This window comes from Protomyctophum bolini (genome assembly GCF_963924005.1).
Source record: "Protomyctophum bolini genome assembly, chromosome: 16".
NCBI lineage: Eukaryota > Metazoa > Chordata > Actinopteri > Myctophiformes > Myctophidae > Protomyctophum > Protomyctophum bolini.
Genome location: NC_137877.1, coordinates 41,761,214 through 41,782,710, shown reverse-complemented (window position 1 = coordinate 41,782,710; position 21,497 = coordinate 41,761,214). Strand labels below are relative to the sequence as shown.

Below are 21,497 nucleotides of genomic sequence, written 5' to 3'. Positions count from 1 at the left end.
TGTGCGTGCAGTAGCTACTTATCGTGTCTGTCTGTCGGTCTGTCTGTCTGTCTGTTAAATGGTGCATTTAGCGCCTTTATCTAAGGCGCTTTACATAGATTGTGCATTACAAATACATTCACCCATTCACACACGCATTCACACACCGATGCCGGAGGAAACCATGCAAGGCACCAACCTGCACATCGGGAGCAATTAGGGGTTCAGTGTCTTGCTCAAGGACACTTCGACACTAACTCTGGGGGAGCCCGGGTTCGAACTGGCAACCTTGCGGTTACCATCCGGCCACTCTACCCCTGATCTACCGCCTCCCCGGGATGCAGGCAGACAGACACAGACACAGAGACAGACACAGAGACAGACACAGACACAGACACAGACACAGACACAGACACAGACACAGAAACAGAAACAGAGACAGAGACAGACACAGACACAGACACAGACACAGACACAGACACAGAGACAGAGACAGAGACAGAGACAGAGACAGACAGACAGACAGACAGACAACTCACCAGTGACAGTGGACAGCAGCAGTAGCACAGTCACAGTCCCCCATGGTGACATGTCTGTCTATCTGCCCACAGATGTTGATCTACAGATCCTTTCCCCGGCCTGTGACGGTGTAGCGGTGGATCTACAGATCTGCGTCCTGCATGGCCTCTAGTGCAGACTGTCCACCCGGTGATGCCGACGTCCCATAATAGTCTGTCAGCTCTGGTATGACGGATGACATTTCTGACAGCAGTTGATTGACAGCTTCCCCCCCCTCCCCCCGCGGCCGGTCCAAAGGTCCAATGTCCTGGTCCGTCTGGGTCTTCTGGTCGTGAACAAAAACAGTAAAAAATAAAGAAATATATGAAATATTAATTATTCATATTGATTGTATTGGTTTGTCATTTTCTCCGATGACAGATACACGCTGATTTTGAAATTAGACAGCAAATTCAAGAAATGATGACACAAGTAAATTAATCGAGCATTATATAAATAATATCCTATAAGATCCTGAAGGCCTACTACGCCGGTGTACATCCCAACTTCTGGCTCCAAAACTATGGAATGCACTTCCCATCACAGTCAGAACTGCAGCCTCACTCCCAATCTTCCGCCGTAGTCTGAAAACCCACCTCTTCAGACTCCACCATGGCCCGTAGCCACTTGCCCTAGCCTAGCCCCTTAGAAAGCAATTTATGTAGACTTAGATAGTATTTTAGACAGACTTATAGCTTGTTACGTAGACAGCATTAGAATTGCATTTCATGTAGTCATAGCACTTTATAGTACACGTGTATAATATATAATATAGTAGTATGTATAGTTTACATACTCCACTGTTACGTTCTTAGTTTATACATGATTCATGATAACTACTTTTTATATAAGGTGATGTATGCCATGTTTTTAGTATTGCTTAATGTAAGTAGCTCTGGATTAAGAGCGTCTGCTAAATGCCTAAATTGTAAATCGTAACTTGCTCCGGGAAATAGAGACACCCTTCCTCTTTGTCACCGTCCTGAAATATGCGCTCAGGAAGGCCATCAGTGGACAAAACAATGATTATGAGGATTGTTGAGCCTCCTGTCGTTCTCAACTGTACTTCCAACTTTAAACTCTTAACCCTTTTTTTGGTTAATACAATACTTTTTGTTTTTGTGTGAAAAGGTTAAATCTCTATATTGTGACAGTAATCATTGCTACTCTATTCATAGTGTGTGTTCAGTAACAGTGTTAAATAGCTCTATAGTGTGACAGTAATCATTGCTATAGTGTGTGTTCAGTAACAGTGTTAAATAGCTCTCTATTGTGGCAGTAATCATTGCTATAGTGTGTGTTCAGTTACTCAGTAACAGTGTTAAATAGCTCTCTATTGTGGCAGTAATCATTGCTATAGTGTTTGTTCAGTAACAGTGTTAAATAGCTCTATATTGTGACAGTAATCATTGCTATAGTGTGTGTTCAGTAACAGTGTTAAATAGCTCTATATTGTGACAGTAATCATTGCTATAGTGTGTTCAGTAACAGTGTTAAATAGCTCTATATTGTGGCAGTAATCATTGCTATAGTGTGTGTTCAGTAACAGTGTTAAATAGCTCTCTATTGTGGCAGTAATCATTGCTATAGTGTTTGTTCAGTAACAGTGTTAAATAGCTCTATATTGTGACAGTAATCATTGCTATAGTGTGTGTTCAGTAACAGTGTTAAATAGCTCTATATTGTGACAGTAATCATTGCTATAGTGTGTTCAGTAACAGTGTTAAATAGCTCTATATTGTGGCAGTAATCATTGCTATAGTGTGTGTTCAGTAACAGTGTTAAACAGCTCTCTATTGTGGCAGTAATCATTGCTATAGTGTTTGTTCAGTAACAGTGTTAAATAGCTCTATATTGTGACAGTAATCATTGCTATAGTGTGTGTTCAGTAACAGTGTTAAATAGCTCTCTATTGTGGCAGTAATCATTGCTATAGTGTGTGTTCAGTAACAGTGTTAAATAGCTCTCTATTGTGGCAGTAATCATTGCTATAGTGTTTGTTCAGTAACAGTGTTAAATAGCTCTATATTGTGACAGTAATCATTGCTTTAGTGTGTGTTCAGTAACAGTGTTAAATAGCTCTATATTGTGACAGTAATCATTGCTATAGTGTGTTCAGTAACAGTGTTAAATAGCTCTATATTGTGGCAGTAATCATTGCTATAGTGTGTGTTCAGTAACAGTGTTAAACAGCTCTCTATTGTGGCAGTAATCATTGCTATAGTGTTTGTTCAGTAACAGTGTTAAATAGCTCTATATTGTGACAGTAATCATTGCTATAGTGTGTGTTCAGTAACAGTGTTAAATAGCTCTATATTGTGACAGTAATCATTGCTATAGTGTGTTCAGTAACAGTGTTAAATAGCTCTATATTGTGGCAGTAATCATTGCTATAGTGTGTGTTCAGTAACAGTGTTAATAGCTCTATATTGTGGCAGTAATCATTGCTATAGTGTGTGTTCAGTAACAGTGTTAAATATCTCTATATTGTGACAGTAATCATTGCTATAGTGTGTTCAGTAACAGTGTTAAATAGCTCTATATTGTGGCAGTAATCATTGCTATAGTGTGTTCAGTACCAGTGTTAAATAGCTCTATATTGTGACAGTAGTTATTGCTATAGTCTGTGTTCAGTAACAGTGTTAAATATCTCTATATTGTGACAGTAATCCTTGCTACTCTATTCATAGTGTGTTTTCAGTAACAGTGTTAAATAGCTCTATATTGTGACAGTAATCATTGCTATAGTGTTTGTTAAGTAACAGTGTTAAATAGCTCTATATTGTGGCAGTAATCAATAGGTATGTGTTATGTATGTACAGTATGTATGTATGTATGTATGTATATTTGTATATACTGTATATATTCTTTTCTAATTAGTTGTATTGTGTGCTGCTCGCTCTTTCCTTTTTTTTGTTTATCTTGTCCGTTTTATTGTATTGTGCTTTTAATTTATACCTTTCTAGTTTGTCTCACTTTATCTATATACATTTACGATTCATCTTTATGTGAAAACGTAAAAATTCAATACAAAAAAGAATATTTAAAAAAGAAAGTGTATCAATAAATTAGGTCATCTTTAAGGTCCATGAACGATTGACATACTATTAATCACAATAATCTATCCATGTGTAAATCGGAGAGCGGAACCAAATGGACTCTTACGGGACAGGTCCATTTGGTTCCACTTGCACACTCTCAAGAGTTTAAATAAACATTTAAATAAACCCTGGTGATTCACTGATTTTACACCCATATATCCTATGTCCTCAAAACACACACATGCACATGCACACGCACGCACACACACAAACACACACACACACACACACACACACACACACACACACACACACACACACACACACACACATATAGGCTACTGTAGACGTTACAGTTACATCATCAGACATCAGAATATAGGAATAATAGGTGAAAGAAAACAGAAAACCCCAACTTAATTATCAATATAAAGAAGAAATACATCAAATATGTAATAAGTAATCCGATTAACATCCTCTCCTCGTATAGATGTGGAACACACACACACACACACACACACACACACACACACACACAGATGTGATAGAAGCAGGAGGAGACAGACTGTCTGGCTCTGCCTTTAAAAAAAACGCACACACTTAAAAGGCCTCTTGTTGTCTTCACTCACTATTCTAACATCATGTTTTAAATATTAAACATGTCGTCCATATTATATCTCACCTTTATCCCTGTCCTTTGATCCTTTCAGCGTCAGAAGGTCCCGTAGAGATGAACGTTGTGTGTTTAATGTTGTGAGGGTTTCAGAGCGGGCGGAACCCTGTCTGTCTGGCTGCTGGTGCGTCAACTTACAGAACACTGTGACACCACCGGCACCGGAAACCTTCACAATAAAAGCAATAGCTACAAAAGGCTACACTATGGCTACAGCAGAGAATTCTAGTAAGTTGGGTGGCGACACTAGCGTTGACTCCCATTGTAACAATAGAATGCGGAAGTGCTCATTCTATCTAAATGGGATAGTTCCAATGTTTGGAACTATAGCCCATAGGCACCCCGCTTTGTCTCAATGGGATAGTTCCAATGTTTGGAACTATAGCCCATAGGCACCCCGCTTTGTCTCAATGGGATAGTTCCAATGTTTGGAACTATAGCCCATACCCCCATAGGCACCCCACTTTGTCTCAATGGGATAGTTCCAATGTTTGGAACTATAGCCCATAGCTGATAGGCTGACTGAAAATAATAAAAATATGGACCTTTATTCTGAAGGCAAAGTGGCAGTTTCTCTTTTCTCCTCCGCCTACTAAAACCGTTGTGCTTGTGTTGGTTATAATACATACTCTATGGTTATATACCGCCACCTAGTGGAAGAGCAAACCCATTTCACCTGCCTGACATTCATCTTTTGACTTGTGAATTACAGCAAGTTGGTTTTACTATAATATTCCACAAGTCTACATGTATTATACTTTGATTTAATTTGAACATCTTTGATTTGAATCGTTGTAATAATAGCCTGATGTTGATCAAATGTGAGTTTATGGGTTTAACCCATTTAGACCTGAAGATGTCTTCTAAATCCTGACAGCTTTTCAAACTCGTTCTCACAAAATGTTCATGTCAAGGACTCCCAAAAATATATGTAATTGGCTGCTGACCCATATGTAGTTCCAGGGACCCCCCAGAAGCAAAGATTTGAGTTAAAAACGTTCGCTCTGAAAGAATATATTCAAAGATTTGCGCCACATTTCACAATTTTTCTAAAATAGCAGATCTACAAGCTCCTTTCTAGTTTGTTTCTAGCAGACCTACAAACTCATAGCGTGGCACTCAAGCGTGGCACCGTTTCTGCAATTTTTCAATAGCTAAATATAACTTAAAACACCAAAATGGGTTCCTGTCCAGAATGGTTTAAATATTTAAAACCAACTGGATTTAAATAATAATAGCCTACTAATTATCAGATATTGTTGCTGTCGGACAGACACCTCTCAATATATATGTTTTTAATAAATTAAACACCTAACCGGATCATACTACAGCAGTGGTGGTATGTCAAGGACTCCCAAATTGACACTTAGTCCACAGACCCCCATTTGAAAAGATATGCCAGGGACCCCCATAAGAGAAGATTTTCACGGCTCTAGCAGTGATCCTGAAATTACAAGGACCCCCAGTTTGACATGCATTAGGCTACGGGAACATCTGTAATCATTGCTATCTCTGGGACCCCGAATGTATATAGGCTATTGTAAAATCAATGTTAATTTAACTGTTTAATTGTATTTTGTTCCATTTGTACACTCTCAGAGTTACAGACCCATAAGGGTCCATTTGGTTCCAAACTATCATGTGGCTGGGGGACCCCCTGGAACTGCCTCAAGGACCCCTAGGGGTCCCCGGACCCCACTTTGAGAACCACTGTACTACAGTACAGCGTCACACAACAGTATCAAAAATAGAAGATCTACAAGGTGAAAACGCGGGGGAAACCATGAGTTTTGACCAGTGTTGATTTTGACAGCACATTTTAGATATCTTTTTCCTTCTCATAAACACATGACAAACTGGTGCTGCTTCCACTATAGCTGATAAAAAGCCTGCACAGTACTGACACAAACGAGACAGGCTCGTTTTCCATACAAAACCAGAGCATTTATTTACATGGTGGGCGGAAAGAAATAATAATTGAAACGCCTCGAAACGCCTCTCTGATGTGTTTTTATCAACAGCTGAGTAGCCTCGGAAAACCAGACGTTTTTATTTCCAGGGAGAAGCAAAAAAAAGTCTGGGACCGAGTCCACTTCAATTCGGCATAGAGTAGCGCAAACGTCGATCCCTCTCTGCTGATTTCTGATCGTCTGCACCTTTGTTAAATTGACGCACACACGCACACATGTGCACACACGCACACATGTGCACACACACTCCTCTCTCTCTCTGCCGCTCTAATTAATTAGTCGCATGTCGTGCAGCTGCGTCTAGATTCTCCCGGCGGATCCTGCCTCTCGGGCGTCTCCCTGCCTCTCGACGCACGTCCGACTGGGAGGAGACCCCGGGGCAGACCAAAAGCGCAGTTGGAGGAAACACATCGACTCACTGGCCTTTGGAACGTCTCGGAATCCCCCCCAGGAGGAAGTCACTAATGTTGCTCTGGAGAGGGAAGTCTGGAGCTCTCTGGTGGAGCTGTTGCCCCCCCGCGACCCGACTACGGTTAAGAGGTTGAAGATGGATGGATGGATCCTGCCTATGCCATAGAAAGCATAGGTGGTTCCAAAGTCAGTCTTTTATCCTCAGCTGCAACGGGGGAAGCTTGATGGATGCTGCCTTCACCTCTGCTGTGATGTCCACACCGAGAGGAGCTCTGCAACACAAACCTTTTCATGTCAAGGACCCCCAAATTGATACTAATTATCCTGCATACCCCATTTGAAAAGATATGCCAGGGACCCCCCTCCCCCCCCCCATAAGAGAAGATTTGTACGGCTCTAGCAGTGTTTCTCAACCATTTTAATTCCAAGGACCCCCAGTTTGACATGCATTAGTCTACGGACCCCCATTTAAATGGCATTTCTTATCTCTGGGACACAAATTTATATTGTAAAATCACTGTAAATTTAACTCTGAGAGTGTACAAATGGAACCAAATGGACCGTCTCAAGAGTTACAGACCCATAATATGGGTCCATTTGGTTCCAAACTATCATTTTGCTGGGGACCCCCCTGGAACTCCCTCAAGGACCCCTAGGGGTCCCCGGACCCCACTTTGGGAACTACTGGAATAACATGTGACGTTCTGCAACCACAACCACAATAACATTATAGTTAGTTTCATACTCGTATGTCATTCGTCTGAAATGTTTTGGTTTAAGTCTAGTCTTAAATCGACTAAATCTACTGTTGATTTTGGCGGGCGTAATGCCCGATTGTTTACGCTTGGTTGCATGCTGAAAGTAGCAGACCTACAAGGCAGCAGAGCGATGCGCCGTGAGGTTTATAGATCTGCTATTTTCAGAGCACCTGAGCCCAACCAAACATAAAATTACATTTTCATTCTAGTTTGTATTTGTTGACTAAAAGTGTCAGTATATTTAGTCATGGTTTTACTCATCATAGCTTAGTTTTTATCTAGTTTTTATTTAATTTTGTGTCAGTGGAAAAAGGTAGTTGACGAGCCGTTTTCGTCATAGTTTTGTCGACGAAATCAACAAGATAAAATCACCCATATTTATTATAAATAAAGTACACAATTATACAAATACATATAAGGAACATATCGTCTCACCTGCATTGTTTTTCATGAAATAGCGTCCTACTTGATCACAAAACAACGTCACACAGCATCAACAGTAGCAGATCTACAAGCCCGTTTTGAGCTTGTAGATCTGCTATTTTTGATGCTTTTGAATTTTAATCCTGAAAGGTCACCATTTTGTAACAGAGACCAACATCAAATATCCAACGATCGCACACACCCATATAATAGAGAAAAAATAAACAGGCAGACTGTTCCTTTAAGGGGGAAGATGTTTACATACTTGGGTTCGTATCTCACATCCACATCAGGAGACAGGAGGCCCCTCCCTTCCCTGAGACGCTCCACACCGTTCCTAAAAGAACATGCACAGTTTGCAGACGCACACATACACACGCACAACAGCAGGTCACATGACTATAGAACCAGCGATTCCCCGGCACCCTTCACATTTGAAGGACCCCCAGGCAGTTTGACATGCATTAGGACTAGGGTTGGGATTCGGAACCGGGTCCATTTCAGACCCGGTTCCGACATTGCGGATCCGGAGCCGGTTCCATCGTTTTTTTATTAACGGTTCCCCAAACGGATCTCATCAGTTGTCATTTAGCTCCGCTGTGTCTGTGCATGCATGCAAGCAGAGCCTGTGGTGACGTCACCCCACCTACATGTGTGAGTGGGGTCGGGGGGGAGGATACTCCCACTGTTCTGTGCATTCAGCGACCGCCGCGGAGCGAGTGGGACAGTATGTCGAAGAGATCTCCAAAGTGTGGTTAACAGAGAGGGAAACGACTGAGGCTGAGGCTGAGCATGCAGAGTGCAATAAATGCGATAGTTGCCAGCAAAGGTTTTTGCAACTTGTACCACGTCCACATTGAGGAAACATCTCAAAATCAATATGCCTACACATCGCGTTTGTGAGCCATGCGGAAAGCCGTGCCCGCTCTCCCCGCAGCTCCACCACAGCCGGCGGGGGACGATCTGATGCAAGGCTGGTTTACTTTCCCCATGCTAGTAACGTAATGGAAAATAAAAACTACTAACGTCTACAGAGCTTTTCATTAGGCGTATTGTACAACTGTATTTTATGAATCACGTTAACTATAGAGCCAAATCAATTTGTCTGCACTTACTTTTACAACTTATATGCGACTCGATCAATTGCTTTTGATTTGGCTCTAAATTAATCGCGTGGCTGTTGAGAGCCCAGCGTTTAGGAGGTGCATATACGTCCATAGATTGATTACTTTATAAACAATTTGCAGAAAAAAGCACAGGAACGTAGCATACAGTTCAATACAAGGTCTGCTTGAGGATTTTATAATCCAATAAAGCACTATGGCTTGTTTCCATTAGGGTAAGGGGTCCTTCATATTAAATTAATTTGAACATTAAAGACAACATTTTTCACTACAACAATATCATTAATGTGTACTGTATATTTAATATACAGTACAAATTGCAATATACAGTACAAATTGCAACAATGATATTGTTGTGGTGGCTAGCTGCTGCTGGTGGTGAAGTTTAAATAACAGTGCCACCTCATAATTGTAAAGTGCATTTTCAATAATTTGAATGAATGAATTTGTGTTTATTATGTACTTGGTTAGGTTAGTTATAATATAAGCATAATCTATGTCAGAAAAAAGGGGAAATAAATAATATTAGGATCCGTTAAGGGAACCGTTAGGAACCGGAACCGTTAAGAGGGATCCGGGAAGGATCCGGAACCGTTAAAATCCTAACGAATCCCAACCCTAATTAGGACCAGTGGATTAGGACCATACTGGTTAGGATACCAGTAGATTTTAAGGCCAGAATACCAGTAGATTTTAAGGCCAGAATAGCGGTAGATTTTATGATCCTTTAAACCTTTTTTAAAGCAGCTCTACACAGACTGGGACCACCTTATATTACTGATCTTTGAGAGACCTCTCAGTCCTCTGACTCCCCTAAACATTCCTGGGACCAAACTGAAGACAAAGGCTGACCAGTAGTTGCTCCTACATTGTGGAACCTTTATTAATAATAATAATAATCTTTATAGCGTTTTTCTATGCACTACGTGCCTACAACGGTCCATTCATTCATACATTGGGAGGTGAAGGCGAACAGTCGACAACAGCGTCCTCACTTCCGACATTCACACACCGATGGTGGCGAGCTCACAGCGACCGACACATTGGAGGCAGTGTGGGGTTCAGTGTCTTGCCCAAGGACACTTTGACAGGAGGAGCCGGGAACTACTCTGCCGGGACTGGGAGGTAGACCAATCTGTCGCGTGGAAGGACTAGGCTCTGTGGGTTGACTCCTGTCCGGGCCCCTCCTACGTCTCACCAGGTCCACTCCTGCTCTCACCAGGCCCAGGACCTGTGCGTTTGCACCAGACTCCCAGCACCAGACACTTCAATCAGGAGTGGTGGATTCTTGAGCCGCAACGGTTCTGCAGGCTCCACCTGGCCAACGGTGGTACTGCAGGTGGTGCTGCAGGCTATACCTTTCAAGTTTCATTCCAAAGACTTAAGACTAAAAATAAAACGGAAGTTTGCTGCGAAAAAAAACAACACTGCTCTGCTATAGAATACACACCATGCGATCATCACGCCGTTGTCAGTGCAGAACTTGGCGGGAGGACAGATCAGCTGAAGTCCAGTAGCCTCAGTGACCACAGCCAGAGCTCTGCGGATGTACTGGTTACTGGCCACGCCCCCAGAGACCACCTGGAGTACACAGGTGTTAAAAAAAAAAAAAAAAAGACGGAAAATTATTTTCAGATCATGACCTGATGAGTGAAACGTTGTTAGAAGGGAAACCCCCAACACGCCATGTTTCCCCCCCCCCCAACGTCGGTTTTTCCATACATTAATGATCCTGGCGCGGATATTGGTGGATATTGGTAAAATCGTGTTTCCCTTAAAGGGACACTTCACCCTTTTTGCAAAAAAATATATGTTAATGACGTTTAGAAGCTTTAGAACACACTCCTGGGGGTCTTTATGTGTGTAATATGTGGTTTTAGATATTTTAGATTGTAGCAGTGAGCCTGTTGTCTCTGATGTCATGGACACTGGGCTCACTTCCTTCCTGGACTACATGTTGTCTCAGTAAGACAGCTCTCCCCCCTATCCACAAGGAGGAGCAGTGCACCAAATAATTATGGGACTTGTAGTCCAGGAAGGTAGTGAGACCAGTGTCCATGACATCAGAGACAACAGGCTCACTGCTACAATCTAAAATATCTAAAACCACATATTACACACATAAATACCCCCAGAAAAGTGATCTAAAGCTTCTAAACGTCATTAACATATATCTTTTTGCAAAAAGGGTGTCCCTTTAAGTTCTGACCACCTTATGATTGCACTTTGCACACACGGTTGGTCATTGATTGGCGCGCATCCTCGCTTATTATTGAAACACCCGGTAGCACTGTAGTGTTGCAGAGCACCTGACGTCCGAGGCTGGAAATCCGTGCCCATGGGACGGAGAACTTTAAGCCCCGAGTACAACAACAGCACAACTGTACGATTCAGTAGTATAGGCCTGTCACTATTATTACATCATCGCCTAATCGCAATTATTTGAGATGATCGCAATTGTATATATTTTTTTTTTAGATGCTGCTGTGACAGAAGAGGATGGAATATAACTGACCAGTGAGGGCTGAGATGGCGTCTATGCTGACCAATGAGGGCTGAGATGGAGGCAGCAGGCCTCTATACTGACCAATGAGGGCTGAGATGGCACCAGTAGGCCTCTATACTGACCAATGAGGGCTGAGATGGCGCCAGCAGGCCTTTATACTGACCAATGAGGGCTGATATGGCCTTTATACTGACCAATGAGGGCTGAGATGGCCTCTATACTGACCAATGAGGGCTGAGATGGCGCCAGCAGGCCTCTGCTCTGACAGAACAGGATGGCGCGGTGCGTTCGCTTGGCCAGGTGAGACGCCACCGTGTGCTGAGCGGCCGCCGCGATGTCACACACGCACGACAACAACGTGCCTTCGGCCACACCTGTGTGGGAGGGAACACAACACGCACGCACACGCACACGCGCACACACACACACACACACACACACACACACACATACACACATATAATTTCCGGGGTCCTTGACAGGAAATATTTTGATAACCACTGACATAGAAACATGGGATTCTCAGAAAACTGTCAGGATTTAGAAGACATTTGTAGAATCGTCATCAGGTCTAAATGGGTTAATACAACCAGATAGGACTTTTCTGTTTGGATGAATGGGCTGTCAATGGGAAGTTGCACCTAGTTAGCACCTTACTGGCAACATGGCCGCGGTGTGCATGAGGTCAAATTACAATTTACAATTACAATTTAGTGCATTCTACAGTTTTGGAGCCAGAAGGGAGAAGAGTTTGGGACGTGTGGAGCGTTGTCCCGGCGTTTTTAGTGAGGGTACTTCCAGCTTCCCTGCGTTGGCTGATCTGAGTGCGCGGGAGGGTTTGTAGGGTTCAATCATACTTGCAAGATATGGGGGAGCCATACCTTTGGTTGCTTTGAATGCCAGCATCAGAGTTTTGACCGGGAGCCAGTGGAGGGAGCGGAGCAGGGGGGAGACATGTGAGAATTTTGGCTGGTTGAAGACCAAGCGAGCTGCGGCATTTTGGATCAAACTGAGGAGAATTACCTTCCTCCTGTTCCCTCTTCACTATCTCCATGGTGACCTGGTTGCGAAACCCTGCGAAGGAGAAGTTGCAGTCGCGCAGCGTTCCCATGGGCGTCCTGAAGGTCATCGCCCTGCGGTCGCCTCCGCGCTCCCCCAGCGCCCTGCGGTCGCCGCGCTTCGCCAGCAGCTCGATGGCCTGGCCGCCGCTCAGCGCACTGCATTCTGGGTGTTTGGTCAGAGACAAACGCCTGGCTATCTGGAAAACGTACCAAAGTACACAAAAAAATAATAAACACACGATTTTTTAAATAAGACTAAAACCAGTTGTGGACTCAGATGTTTTACTTTAACCCATCTATGAGGTCGATTAAGAAGAAATTACAAAAAAATTATGTTGCCATATAAAGGTACAGTATATAGCAACAAGAAAACCCCAAAAGGGGTCATTCCTGTCATGAATGTTAAGTGGCGCATTTATAGAGCGCCTTTATCCAAGGAACTTTACATGGATTACATTCACCCATGCACACACACACACATTCACACACCTTTACATAGATCGGCTATATATTTTGTTATTCGAATCCTGTAACAGTTTCATATCGTTGCCGTCAGACAGAAATGTCTATATTTTTACTTTTTGTGTGTGTGTGGTTTTTTTTTGTAAATATTAACGCCTTACTAACTTGATCATACTAACTACGGCGTCACACAAAAGCATCAAAAGTAGCAGATCTACAAGCTCGAAACGCGGCGTGAAGTGACGGCGCTTTGAGCTTGTAGATCTGCATTTGAATCCTCCTGAACCAATTTGGACATTCTGGGTTTTTTTTTCGTCTTCGTTACCTTATCGAGCGCTTCGCCCGGAGCCTCGTCCAGCGATTGGCCCAGGAGCAGGAAGTCGTCGACCCCCCTGGCGACAGCCAATAGGGAGTGGCCTCCCGAGACCAGCAGGACCAGGAAGGGGAAGTGGAGGTCGGGAAGGAGCATCCGCACAGTGAGCGCGTGCGCCTCCATGTGGTGGATGGGGATGAACGGCAGGCCTGGACACATGACATCACCATTACATCATCATTACATCATCATTACATCAACATTACATCATCATTACATCATCACATGTGGTGGATGGGTCATGATCAGAGCTTCCGTTGCTCCAGACTGTATGACGGAAGCATTTATATTTTACTCATGATCAGAGCTTCCGTTGCTCCAGACTGTATGACGGAAGCATTTATATTTTACTCATGATGGGAGCTTCCATTGCTCCAGACTGTGTGACAGGAATCATTTATATTTTACTCATGAGCAGAGCTTCCGTTGCTAGAGACTGTATGACGGAAGCATTTATATTTTACTCATGATCAGACCTACCATTGCTACAGACTGTATGACGGAAGCATTTATATTTTACTTATGATCAGAGCTTCCATTGCTCCAGACAGTATGACGGAAGCAGTTGAAAATTTGCGAGAGACAACAGTCTGGCAACACGAGACGAGACTAGTGCCAAGGAACATAATGAAAGGAACGGACGCAAGTCACATGACTGGACGCCGGGAAGGGGCCATATAACGGCGCACTGCTGCCCTCTCCATTGAATTGCAGCGGCGAACGAGGCGTCTAGATTTCTACTTCTCTAGTTAGTGAAGCTAGCTAGTGAAGGCTTTTACAGGTTCAGTACCGTGTCTCCTGACCAGCTTCAGGCTGAACTCCAGGCCCACGCCCAGGCTCAGGCTCATGCCCGGTTTGACCGTGGTGGCCACGGCCGACAGCTGGTCCGGGGTCACCCCGCTCTGGTCCAGAGCCTCCTGGACCACACGATGGATGTGGTCCCTGTGGAGCTGCTGAGCCACCGGGGGGACGATGCCCCCCGTCCTGAAACACATGTTATGATAGTTACAGGCCTGGAATTTCATCCTTTTAGGGGCAAGGCCACTTGGCCTTTAGTGTGGTCAACCTTGTTGACCACACTAAAGGCCGAGTGCCAGGGCATGAAGGCCATCAATTAAAACAATGATTTTAAGTCATAATTATTTTAGCTTAAAGGTTAAAGGATGATTACATTTTTTTTCCCAAGGCGAACATTGGTTCAGAAAAGTGCTTCTTAAATAAATAATCGCAGCTTTAAATAACAAAATATGAGTAGCTACTGTTGTAAAATATTGTACACACAGACAGACCTCAGATGAACTTCGTTCTGACAATGGAGAGCTTCTCCCAGGATGGTCCCTGTGTGGTCCAGCACAGCGGCCCCGGTGTCATCACAGCTGGTCTCAATGCCCAGGACCAGGAGCCTGGAGGAGGGTGCAGAACCGTACAGTCTCCTCCTGATGCCCAGGACCAGGACTCTGCTACTGGTGGTGGTGGAGGTTCTGGATGCTGCTGCACAGTGCAGTCTCCTGCCCAGGAGAACCAGTGTGCTGCTGGGCATGGAGGCTGCTGCACAGGGCAGTCTCCTGCCCAGGAGAACCAGTGTGCTGCTGGGCATGGAGGCAGGCAGCAGAACAGCCTGTGCACTGGAACCAGTCTCTGCACTATACTACACTCAACAACATATTCATAAATAAAACATATTAACGTCAATGATACTAAAATATAACTTTAATAACTACAATAACACAAACCTTCCTCAAACTTTACTACTGCACACAGACAGACAGCAGAGGACTAGTCGGGGTGAGGGCGTGTTGCTTGTAAACAATTCCGTGCAGCAACAAACTGAACAGAGTGACCTCTGCAGGTTTTAATTATGCATCGAAAAGCTCTTGGGAGAAAAACAATTAAGGGACGTTTTCATCACGGCAATAAATGACCAACGCCTGACGTAAATTAATAATAGTGGTGGTTATTGTTGCCACGGTGTTATTACTCTTTAAGACACTTAGACACGGTGTCACGGTGACGGACAAAGTCGACGACGCTTTGTTTCAAGGGGGACATTTCTCATCAGTGGTACGAGGCAGTGTTGCCATGTTAACTTATTATAAGCGAACGTGGCTTGTTTTTTCTGTAAAGTTGCTTGTAAATATTGGTAGTTTTTTTTTTTTAGTTTCTAAAGTGTAGTTGCTTATTTTGGGCTTGTTTGCTAATATAAATTGGGGTTCCCAGAGATAGAAATGCCATTAAATGGGGGTCCGTATAGACTAATGCATGTCAAACTGCGGGGCCTTGAAATTAAAATGGTTGAGAATCACTGCTAGAGCAGTGAAAATATTCTCTTATGCGGGGTACGTCCTTGGCATATCATTTCTAATGGGGGTCCGCGGGGTAAAGAGTGTCAAATTAACTTGGGGGTCCTTGACATGAAAAAGTTTGAGAACCACTGCACTGCTCTATTGTATACGGTAGTAGTCGCTTCCTTTGGGCTTGTTTTCACAAGAACCTGGCAACCCTGGGTACGCATGGAGACCGTCCGGATGTGAAGCAGCTCAGCTGAGGTAAAAACATTACAATAAAAGCATGAATTCGACCTGAACAGACGCGCTGTGGGTTTATACCTGGACACATATCGGTGAAGACACTCCTAAAGTGACCGGCGGTGCAGACACGGTGCTCCAGAACGCTGTGGTTGGAACTATAGAAAGAAAAACAAGAAATAATACGACAAAACTGAATGGTGTGGACACACAAGTGTAATACTCGCGCTGACCGGAGAGGGGCGCTAATCCGCTGCCCACAGTAGTAAACTGTGGATAATTCAATTCAAATGAGCTTTATCGGCATTTGGCACGAGAGAAAACATTATGTTTACAAATTGCCAAAGCAAAAAGTGGAATAAAAACAATCAAGATCAAACATTGTATGTACAAATTATACATATTCAATATAAATAGGAATACAATAACAAAAAGAGTAAATAACTATCTTGTGGAAAAGATAGAAAGAAGAAAGAAAGATTGTGCATTTTCTGTCAGAGCTAGTTATACCTCCATTCCATATAAGAGAGGTTAGCCTGGACTGGTAGGCCACTAGGCCTATAGACCTTAGAAAGTTGACAGCAGGATTTCATTTTTTTTGCATTCACTTAGTGTGACAAACCTTTGCAACAAAATCAGCAATTTATTAAAAAGCAATGGCCTTTCTGTGTGGAGTTTGCATGTTCTCCCCGTGTCCCCTAGGGTAGGTACCCTCACAAAAAACATGCAGTAATCCTGGTCTCTAAACTGCCTCCCCCTGGCCAGCCGGGGTGCCTGATGGAGGGGAAAGGAACTGGTTGGAATAACGTGTTCCTCCCACGCGCTACGTCCAACCAGGGAAACTCCCCCCTGTCAGGTGTAAATGAGCAACTTGGACACTCAGGCATGAAGGAAGCATGAGTTCAAGTCCGTTGCTCTCCCCAGGTTGGCGGAGGGTGTGTAGAGCACAGGATCACATTAGATAATTGACACAGGGGTGAAAAATGGGTTACAAAATCGTGGGATAAATTCTTTATAAAACAATTAAAAAAAAGCAATGGCATTAAAGTGAGTTGCTCTGTCTCTATGTACAGCTCATGGTCCATAGCTCTCGTATGTAGCGGAAAGTCCCTTTCTGGCGCTTTTGGGCCAAAAAGGTTTTTTTTTCCCCACCGGAAATAAAATACTTTTAGTTACTCCCATTGAGTATTAAAAGGATAGAGACTGAACCGGAGCGATAGCCCCGCCCCCCACTATTCATTTCAGTGGAAGTTGCTCAGTGGCGTTTTGAAGCACCCGGAAGAACAGTCTACTAAATTTGGTGTGGCCTTGGTTACTCCACTGCACCCTATACCAATATTGCCAAAAGAAAACCTCATAGACAAGATTTTTCCTTCCGGCCGAAAAAAAAAGAACTCACTGTGAAGTGAACCGCCTTTCCTTTTAGGTGGTTATATAATTTCAATGTTCCCTTTTTGGCTGTGATAATAATAATTAGTGGGTATCGATCGTCCTAACTCCGCTCTGCATGCGCTGTTTGGCGTTTTTCCGTTTGATGTGGATAATGCTCAATGGATTTGCAGAATTCAGCATGCAGAGTCTCAATTTGTTTGTTTATCCCATTTCTATCCCAGGTTCTTGATTGGCAAGCGGGCCCCAGACCTGGCAACCAAACAATCCTGTCTGGATTCATTCATCTTCATTCACAGAGAGGAGGTAACGTAGTATAATTTTTTTTTTTTAAACATATGTTTATTCATTTTCTTTACAGTACAAAGAAGTATATTCAAAACAATTGACATTATATTTTTTACCCCCCACATCCCCATGGCAGCACAAATACAACGTAGTATAATTAATAGTGATGTATTTTTAAACGTTTTCACGTCGAAGATCCCCCTGAATTCATGTGCATATTTGGGATAGATTGGTTATTTTAAAATTAAACAGGGTTTAAAGTGGGTTTAAAGCTGAGCTTGTAGATCGGCTGTTTTCAGCAAGTGTAAAAAAGAAACTGTAGATTTAGGCAACTAAAAATCTTGTGACATTTAGTCGATTGAAACTAGAATGACACTTAAACATTCCGGGTGACTAAAACTAAGTGAAAACTATTCAAGAGACTACGACTAATTGCAACCGGGGAGCGAGGAACGCACACTTTGTTGCCTGGATCAACACAGGTCTCCCCCAGGTCTGCTCAAGAGGGACGCGACAAGGCAGGCGTAAGAAAAAAAAACCTCAACTGAATCCAGGTTTGGTGAATCGCGGGCGTGTGCACGAAACGAGCATGCGCGCAAAACAAATTTGCTCACGTAAATATACGCTTGCGTTGTCGCACACCGCGACTTCTCCGAGCAAAAACGCAGCAAAGATTTGCTGTAAAAAAACAACACTGATGATGTCACATGCCCATATATGGAATAATATATCATTTTATCCACATGATGTCACAGGGTTGTGGACTAATAAATAGACAAACCTTTTTGGGGTAGCTTATACTCTTATAAAAAAGTCGAGTGAGTAATTTCTATACTCCTGTTGCCCTCGCTAGGGCAACCACGCAAACTATTATAAATACAAAGGTTAATATTTTCTCGAATGTCTGTGGGCTTCATTGATTTGATCACAATCTCCCGTCAACCAACCCAGAGCTCTTATTTTTAGAAGAAGGACCATCAGTTTGATGCAGTGACTTTCCTTTTCAAAAGGAGAAGACATTCCGTCCCGTGACTCTCGTCCCACGCGGGAGGAGGACGTCCACCACCGAGACGACGAGATGCAAAAGGAGACGTCGCAGCCCCTCCTCCCCCTGCTCCCCGACAGCCTCCCGGCGGAGTTCCAGCGCTTCGTGGTGAGCGAGGCCCCGCCCACCGTCTACTACGTGCCCGACTTCATCGACGAGGAGGAGGAGGCGTTCCTGCTGGGGCAGGTGTACCGTGCGCCGCGCCCCAAGTGGACCCAGCTGTCGGGCCGCCGGCTGCAGAACTGGGGCGGCCTGCCCGGGGGCAGCGGGAGTGGCGGCGGCGCCTCCAACATCAACAAGGGCATGCTGGCGGAGCCCATGCCCGCCTGGCTGCAGGGCCTCTGCGAGCGCGTGTCGGCGCTCGGCGCCTTCGCCGGCAAGCGCGCCAACCACGTGCTCGTCAACGAGTACCGGGCGGGCGAGGGCATCATGCCGCACGAGGACGGGCCGCTGTACCACCCCACGGTCACCACGGTCAGCCTGGGCTCGCACACGCTGCTGGACTTCTACCGCCCCGTGGGAGGGGAGGAGGGGGACGAGGAGGGGAGCGCCGGCGTCGTCGTCGTCCCGGAGGAGACGGAGCAGAACCGCTACGTCCTGTCGCTGCTGGTGCGCCCGCGCAGCCTCCTGGTGCTGCAGGGCGACATGTACGAGCGGCTGCTCCACGGCATCGGGCCGCGGCGTGTCGACGCGCTCGCCCGGAGCGCCGTGGCCAACCTGGCGGCGGCCGGGGCGGCGCCCGGGGACACGCTGACCCGCGGGACGCGCGTCTCGCTCACCATACGACACGTGCCCAAAGTCCTGAAGGTGCCCAAGTTCATCCTGGGGAGGAAATGATTGATTTGATAATTGATTTGATTGATTTGGCGCTTCGACATGTTTGATGGATCGCGTGGTTGTTTTTCTGAGCCACGGATCACCGCTTGATGACATTTAGCGTCTCAGACGTTGGATAAGATTTTGTCCACAATTCCATGCTGTGTTGATGTCTGTTCTGTGCCATTAGGAGAGATAACATGATGTTGGTACCATTAGGAGAGATAACAGGCAAACGTTGATCAAAAGTAACAATTCTTCTACATTCTATAATAAATGAATGCCACAGACGAAAAACTGTCTAAGTCCACACTATTTATCCATAATGTATAAATCATAGATAAGGGGTCAGGACAACGAGGCCTTTTCGTGGAGGGGTCAGAATGAAATTTGGACTTTTTCGTCTGTTCAATTGTATATACCAGTCTTGTAAATGAAGTAATGCAGATGTTTAACAACAATAATTTAACTCTTGTAGAGTTAGAAAAAGTCTAAAAGGTTTTAATTACCAGATCCTGCAGATATCTGAGCGATATGGCAGAAATCAGATTACTATTTCTTGACGAAAAAAAAAAGAAAAGGTAGTTAACCCATTTACACCTGAGGCTGATTGTTTTCTGAAAAACCTTATGTTTCTATGTCAGTGGTTCTCAAACCACAGTATTTCACCTGCAGAATTATTTGGTCGCTGACCCCCATCTGAAAATATGTAGTTCCAGGGTCCCCCCCAATAGCAACGATTTACATTTTACATTTACATGCTATGGCCACTTGGGGGCGGCAACGCACTGCTGTTAAATGCCACTGCCTGTTCCTTCCTCAGGTCATATTGATGTCATTAAAATCTTAAGTTATGACATTTAGTCGACTACTAGACTAACACTAAAACATTCCAGGTGACTAAAATTGGGGGGGGGGGGGGGGTCCTTGAATTGAAGACGGTTTCAAATCATTGGTTTGCAAACACACCTGGGATATCGTTGTTTTCTTAACGGGAGAACGTTTGATGATCTATCTTCATCTCTTTCCATCTGTACTCTGATCATCTGTCTTATTATGCAGATGTATTTACCTTTCAGACATAATGAGCCAAATGGCATGATCATTTTCTGTGGAAACTATCTATATATACACTACAATTATATTGTGTGAACCCGGCTGATATATGTGGCCAAATTTGACAGAGGGACTGCCATTGGATTCTTTTGAATGTCATGTGAAAGCAGGGAATCATAGCTTCAAATTGACAGTTTGACCCACCAGTTTTGGAGATATGGCTTATACTTTAATGACTTGCAGAGAAACAGCGAGTTGACCTAGCTACATGTTTAAGCATTTATTTCGTATTTACATGTCGATTTCAGCTCATATATATTTATTTCAGACATGCTCTAGTATGTGAAGAGTCTGCCTGTGCTATGAACTCATTTTGGATTAAAAAAAAGGAAGGTTTGTTTCCCTCTCCTGAACAGTTAGTCTTGCCGCCTTGACTGTCTCTGCATCAAAAAGAGTCACATATACTATACTGTAAATTGTATTGTGTGAACCCGGCTGACATATACTGTACAATTATAAATGAAACACATTAGGCCTATACTGTAGCTTGCATTGTGCGAACCCAGCCGATAAGCATGCGACATGCATGCCTGTCACAATCATTACATACTCGCACAATCGCAGTTATTTGAAATAATCGCAATTGTTTCGTCATATAATTGTTTGCATGTTGAAACATTTACAGACATTAAAAAAAATCTGAAATGCCAGATCTACAAGCTTACAAGCAGATCTACAAGCTTACAACACGTCACAAAGTGTTGTAAGCTTTTACATTTATTTTGACCCTTTACCATTCGTTTTTTTTAATGAATCAAATAATGAATGTCATTTCTCTGTATATTTCAAATGATTTGTCCACCGCACCAGTGGCTCTAAGTATGGCAGAGAGCGAGTGTGAGTGAATGGACTTTATTGTTGTTCAATTCTCGTTTTCACAACTTCCTCTAAAATTCACCCCCCGTCCCGACTATCTGAGCCCCTGCGTTGCTGCGTATGACGATGTCTGATTTTTAAGTTCTAAACGTGTCAGATCGTG

The 21,497-nt window shown here is 43.9% G+C and overlaps 3 protein-coding genes across 10 annotated transcripts in view; 1 reads left to right on the top strand and 2 right to left on the bottom strand.

Moving 5' to 3' along the window:
* The window catches only part of LOC308331150 (bone morphogenetic protein receptor type-2-like), a 35,223-nt gene extending 30,845 nt beyond the window's left edge, over positions 1-4,378 (bottom strand). For 5 of the 6 annotated variants that reach the window (XM_080786359.1, XM_080786364.1, XM_080786362.1 and 2 more), the window contains exons 1-2: positions 4,261-4,378; positions 519-823 (exon numbers count right to left, since the gene is read on the bottom strand). In XM_080786359.1, the coding sequence (XP_080642485.1) occupies positions 519-570 (52 nt within the window). In that variant the 5' untranslated portion in view covers positions 571-823; positions 4,261-4,378. The remainder of the gene's footprint in view (positions 1-518; positions 824-4,260) is intronic. The other variant, XM_080786360.1, reaches the window with a different exon arrangement.
* Positions 4,379-5,919: 1,541 nt separating this feature from the next.
* On the bottom strand, positions 5,920-15,097 carry osgepl1 (O-sialoglycoprotein endopeptidase-like 1). The gene is made up of 8 exons (XM_080786367.1): positions 14,629-15,097; positions 14,130-14,323; positions 13,292-13,488; positions 12,467-12,701; positions 11,669-11,817; positions 10,388-10,518; positions 8,079-8,150; positions 5,920-6,904 (listed from the first exon to the last, which is right to left on the bottom strand). Exons 1-8 carry the CDS (start codon positions 14,934-14,936, stop codon positions 6,820-6,822), a joined length of 1,371 nt encoding a protein of 456 aa, XP_080642493.1. The 5' UTR covers positions 14,937-15,097; the 3' UTR covers positions 5,920-6,819.
* alkbh6 (alkB homolog 6) lies at positions 13,352-20,125 on the top strand. Of its 3 annotated transcripts, none has more exons than XM_080786374.1 (3): positions 13,352-13,442; positions 17,478-17,559; positions 18,552-20,125. In XM_080786374.1, exon 3 carries the CDS (start codon positions 18,620-18,622, stop codon positions 19,421-19,423), a length of 804 nt encoding a protein of 267 aa, XP_080642500.1. In that variant the 5' UTR covers positions 13,352-13,442; positions 17,478-17,559; positions 18,552-18,619; the 3' UTR covers positions 19,424-20,125. The 3 variants fall into 3 exon arrangements, with proteins under 3 accessions (XP_080642500.1, XP_080642499.1, XP_080642501.1); XM_080786373.1 differs by lacking the exon at positions 13,352-13,442 and adding an exon at positions 15,837-15,885; XM_080786375.1 differs by lacking the exon at positions 13,352-13,442 and adding an exon at positions 15,843-15,885 and having other exon boundaries at positions 18,555-20,125.
* The last annotated feature ends 1,372 nt before the right edge of the window (positions 20,126-21,497 follow it).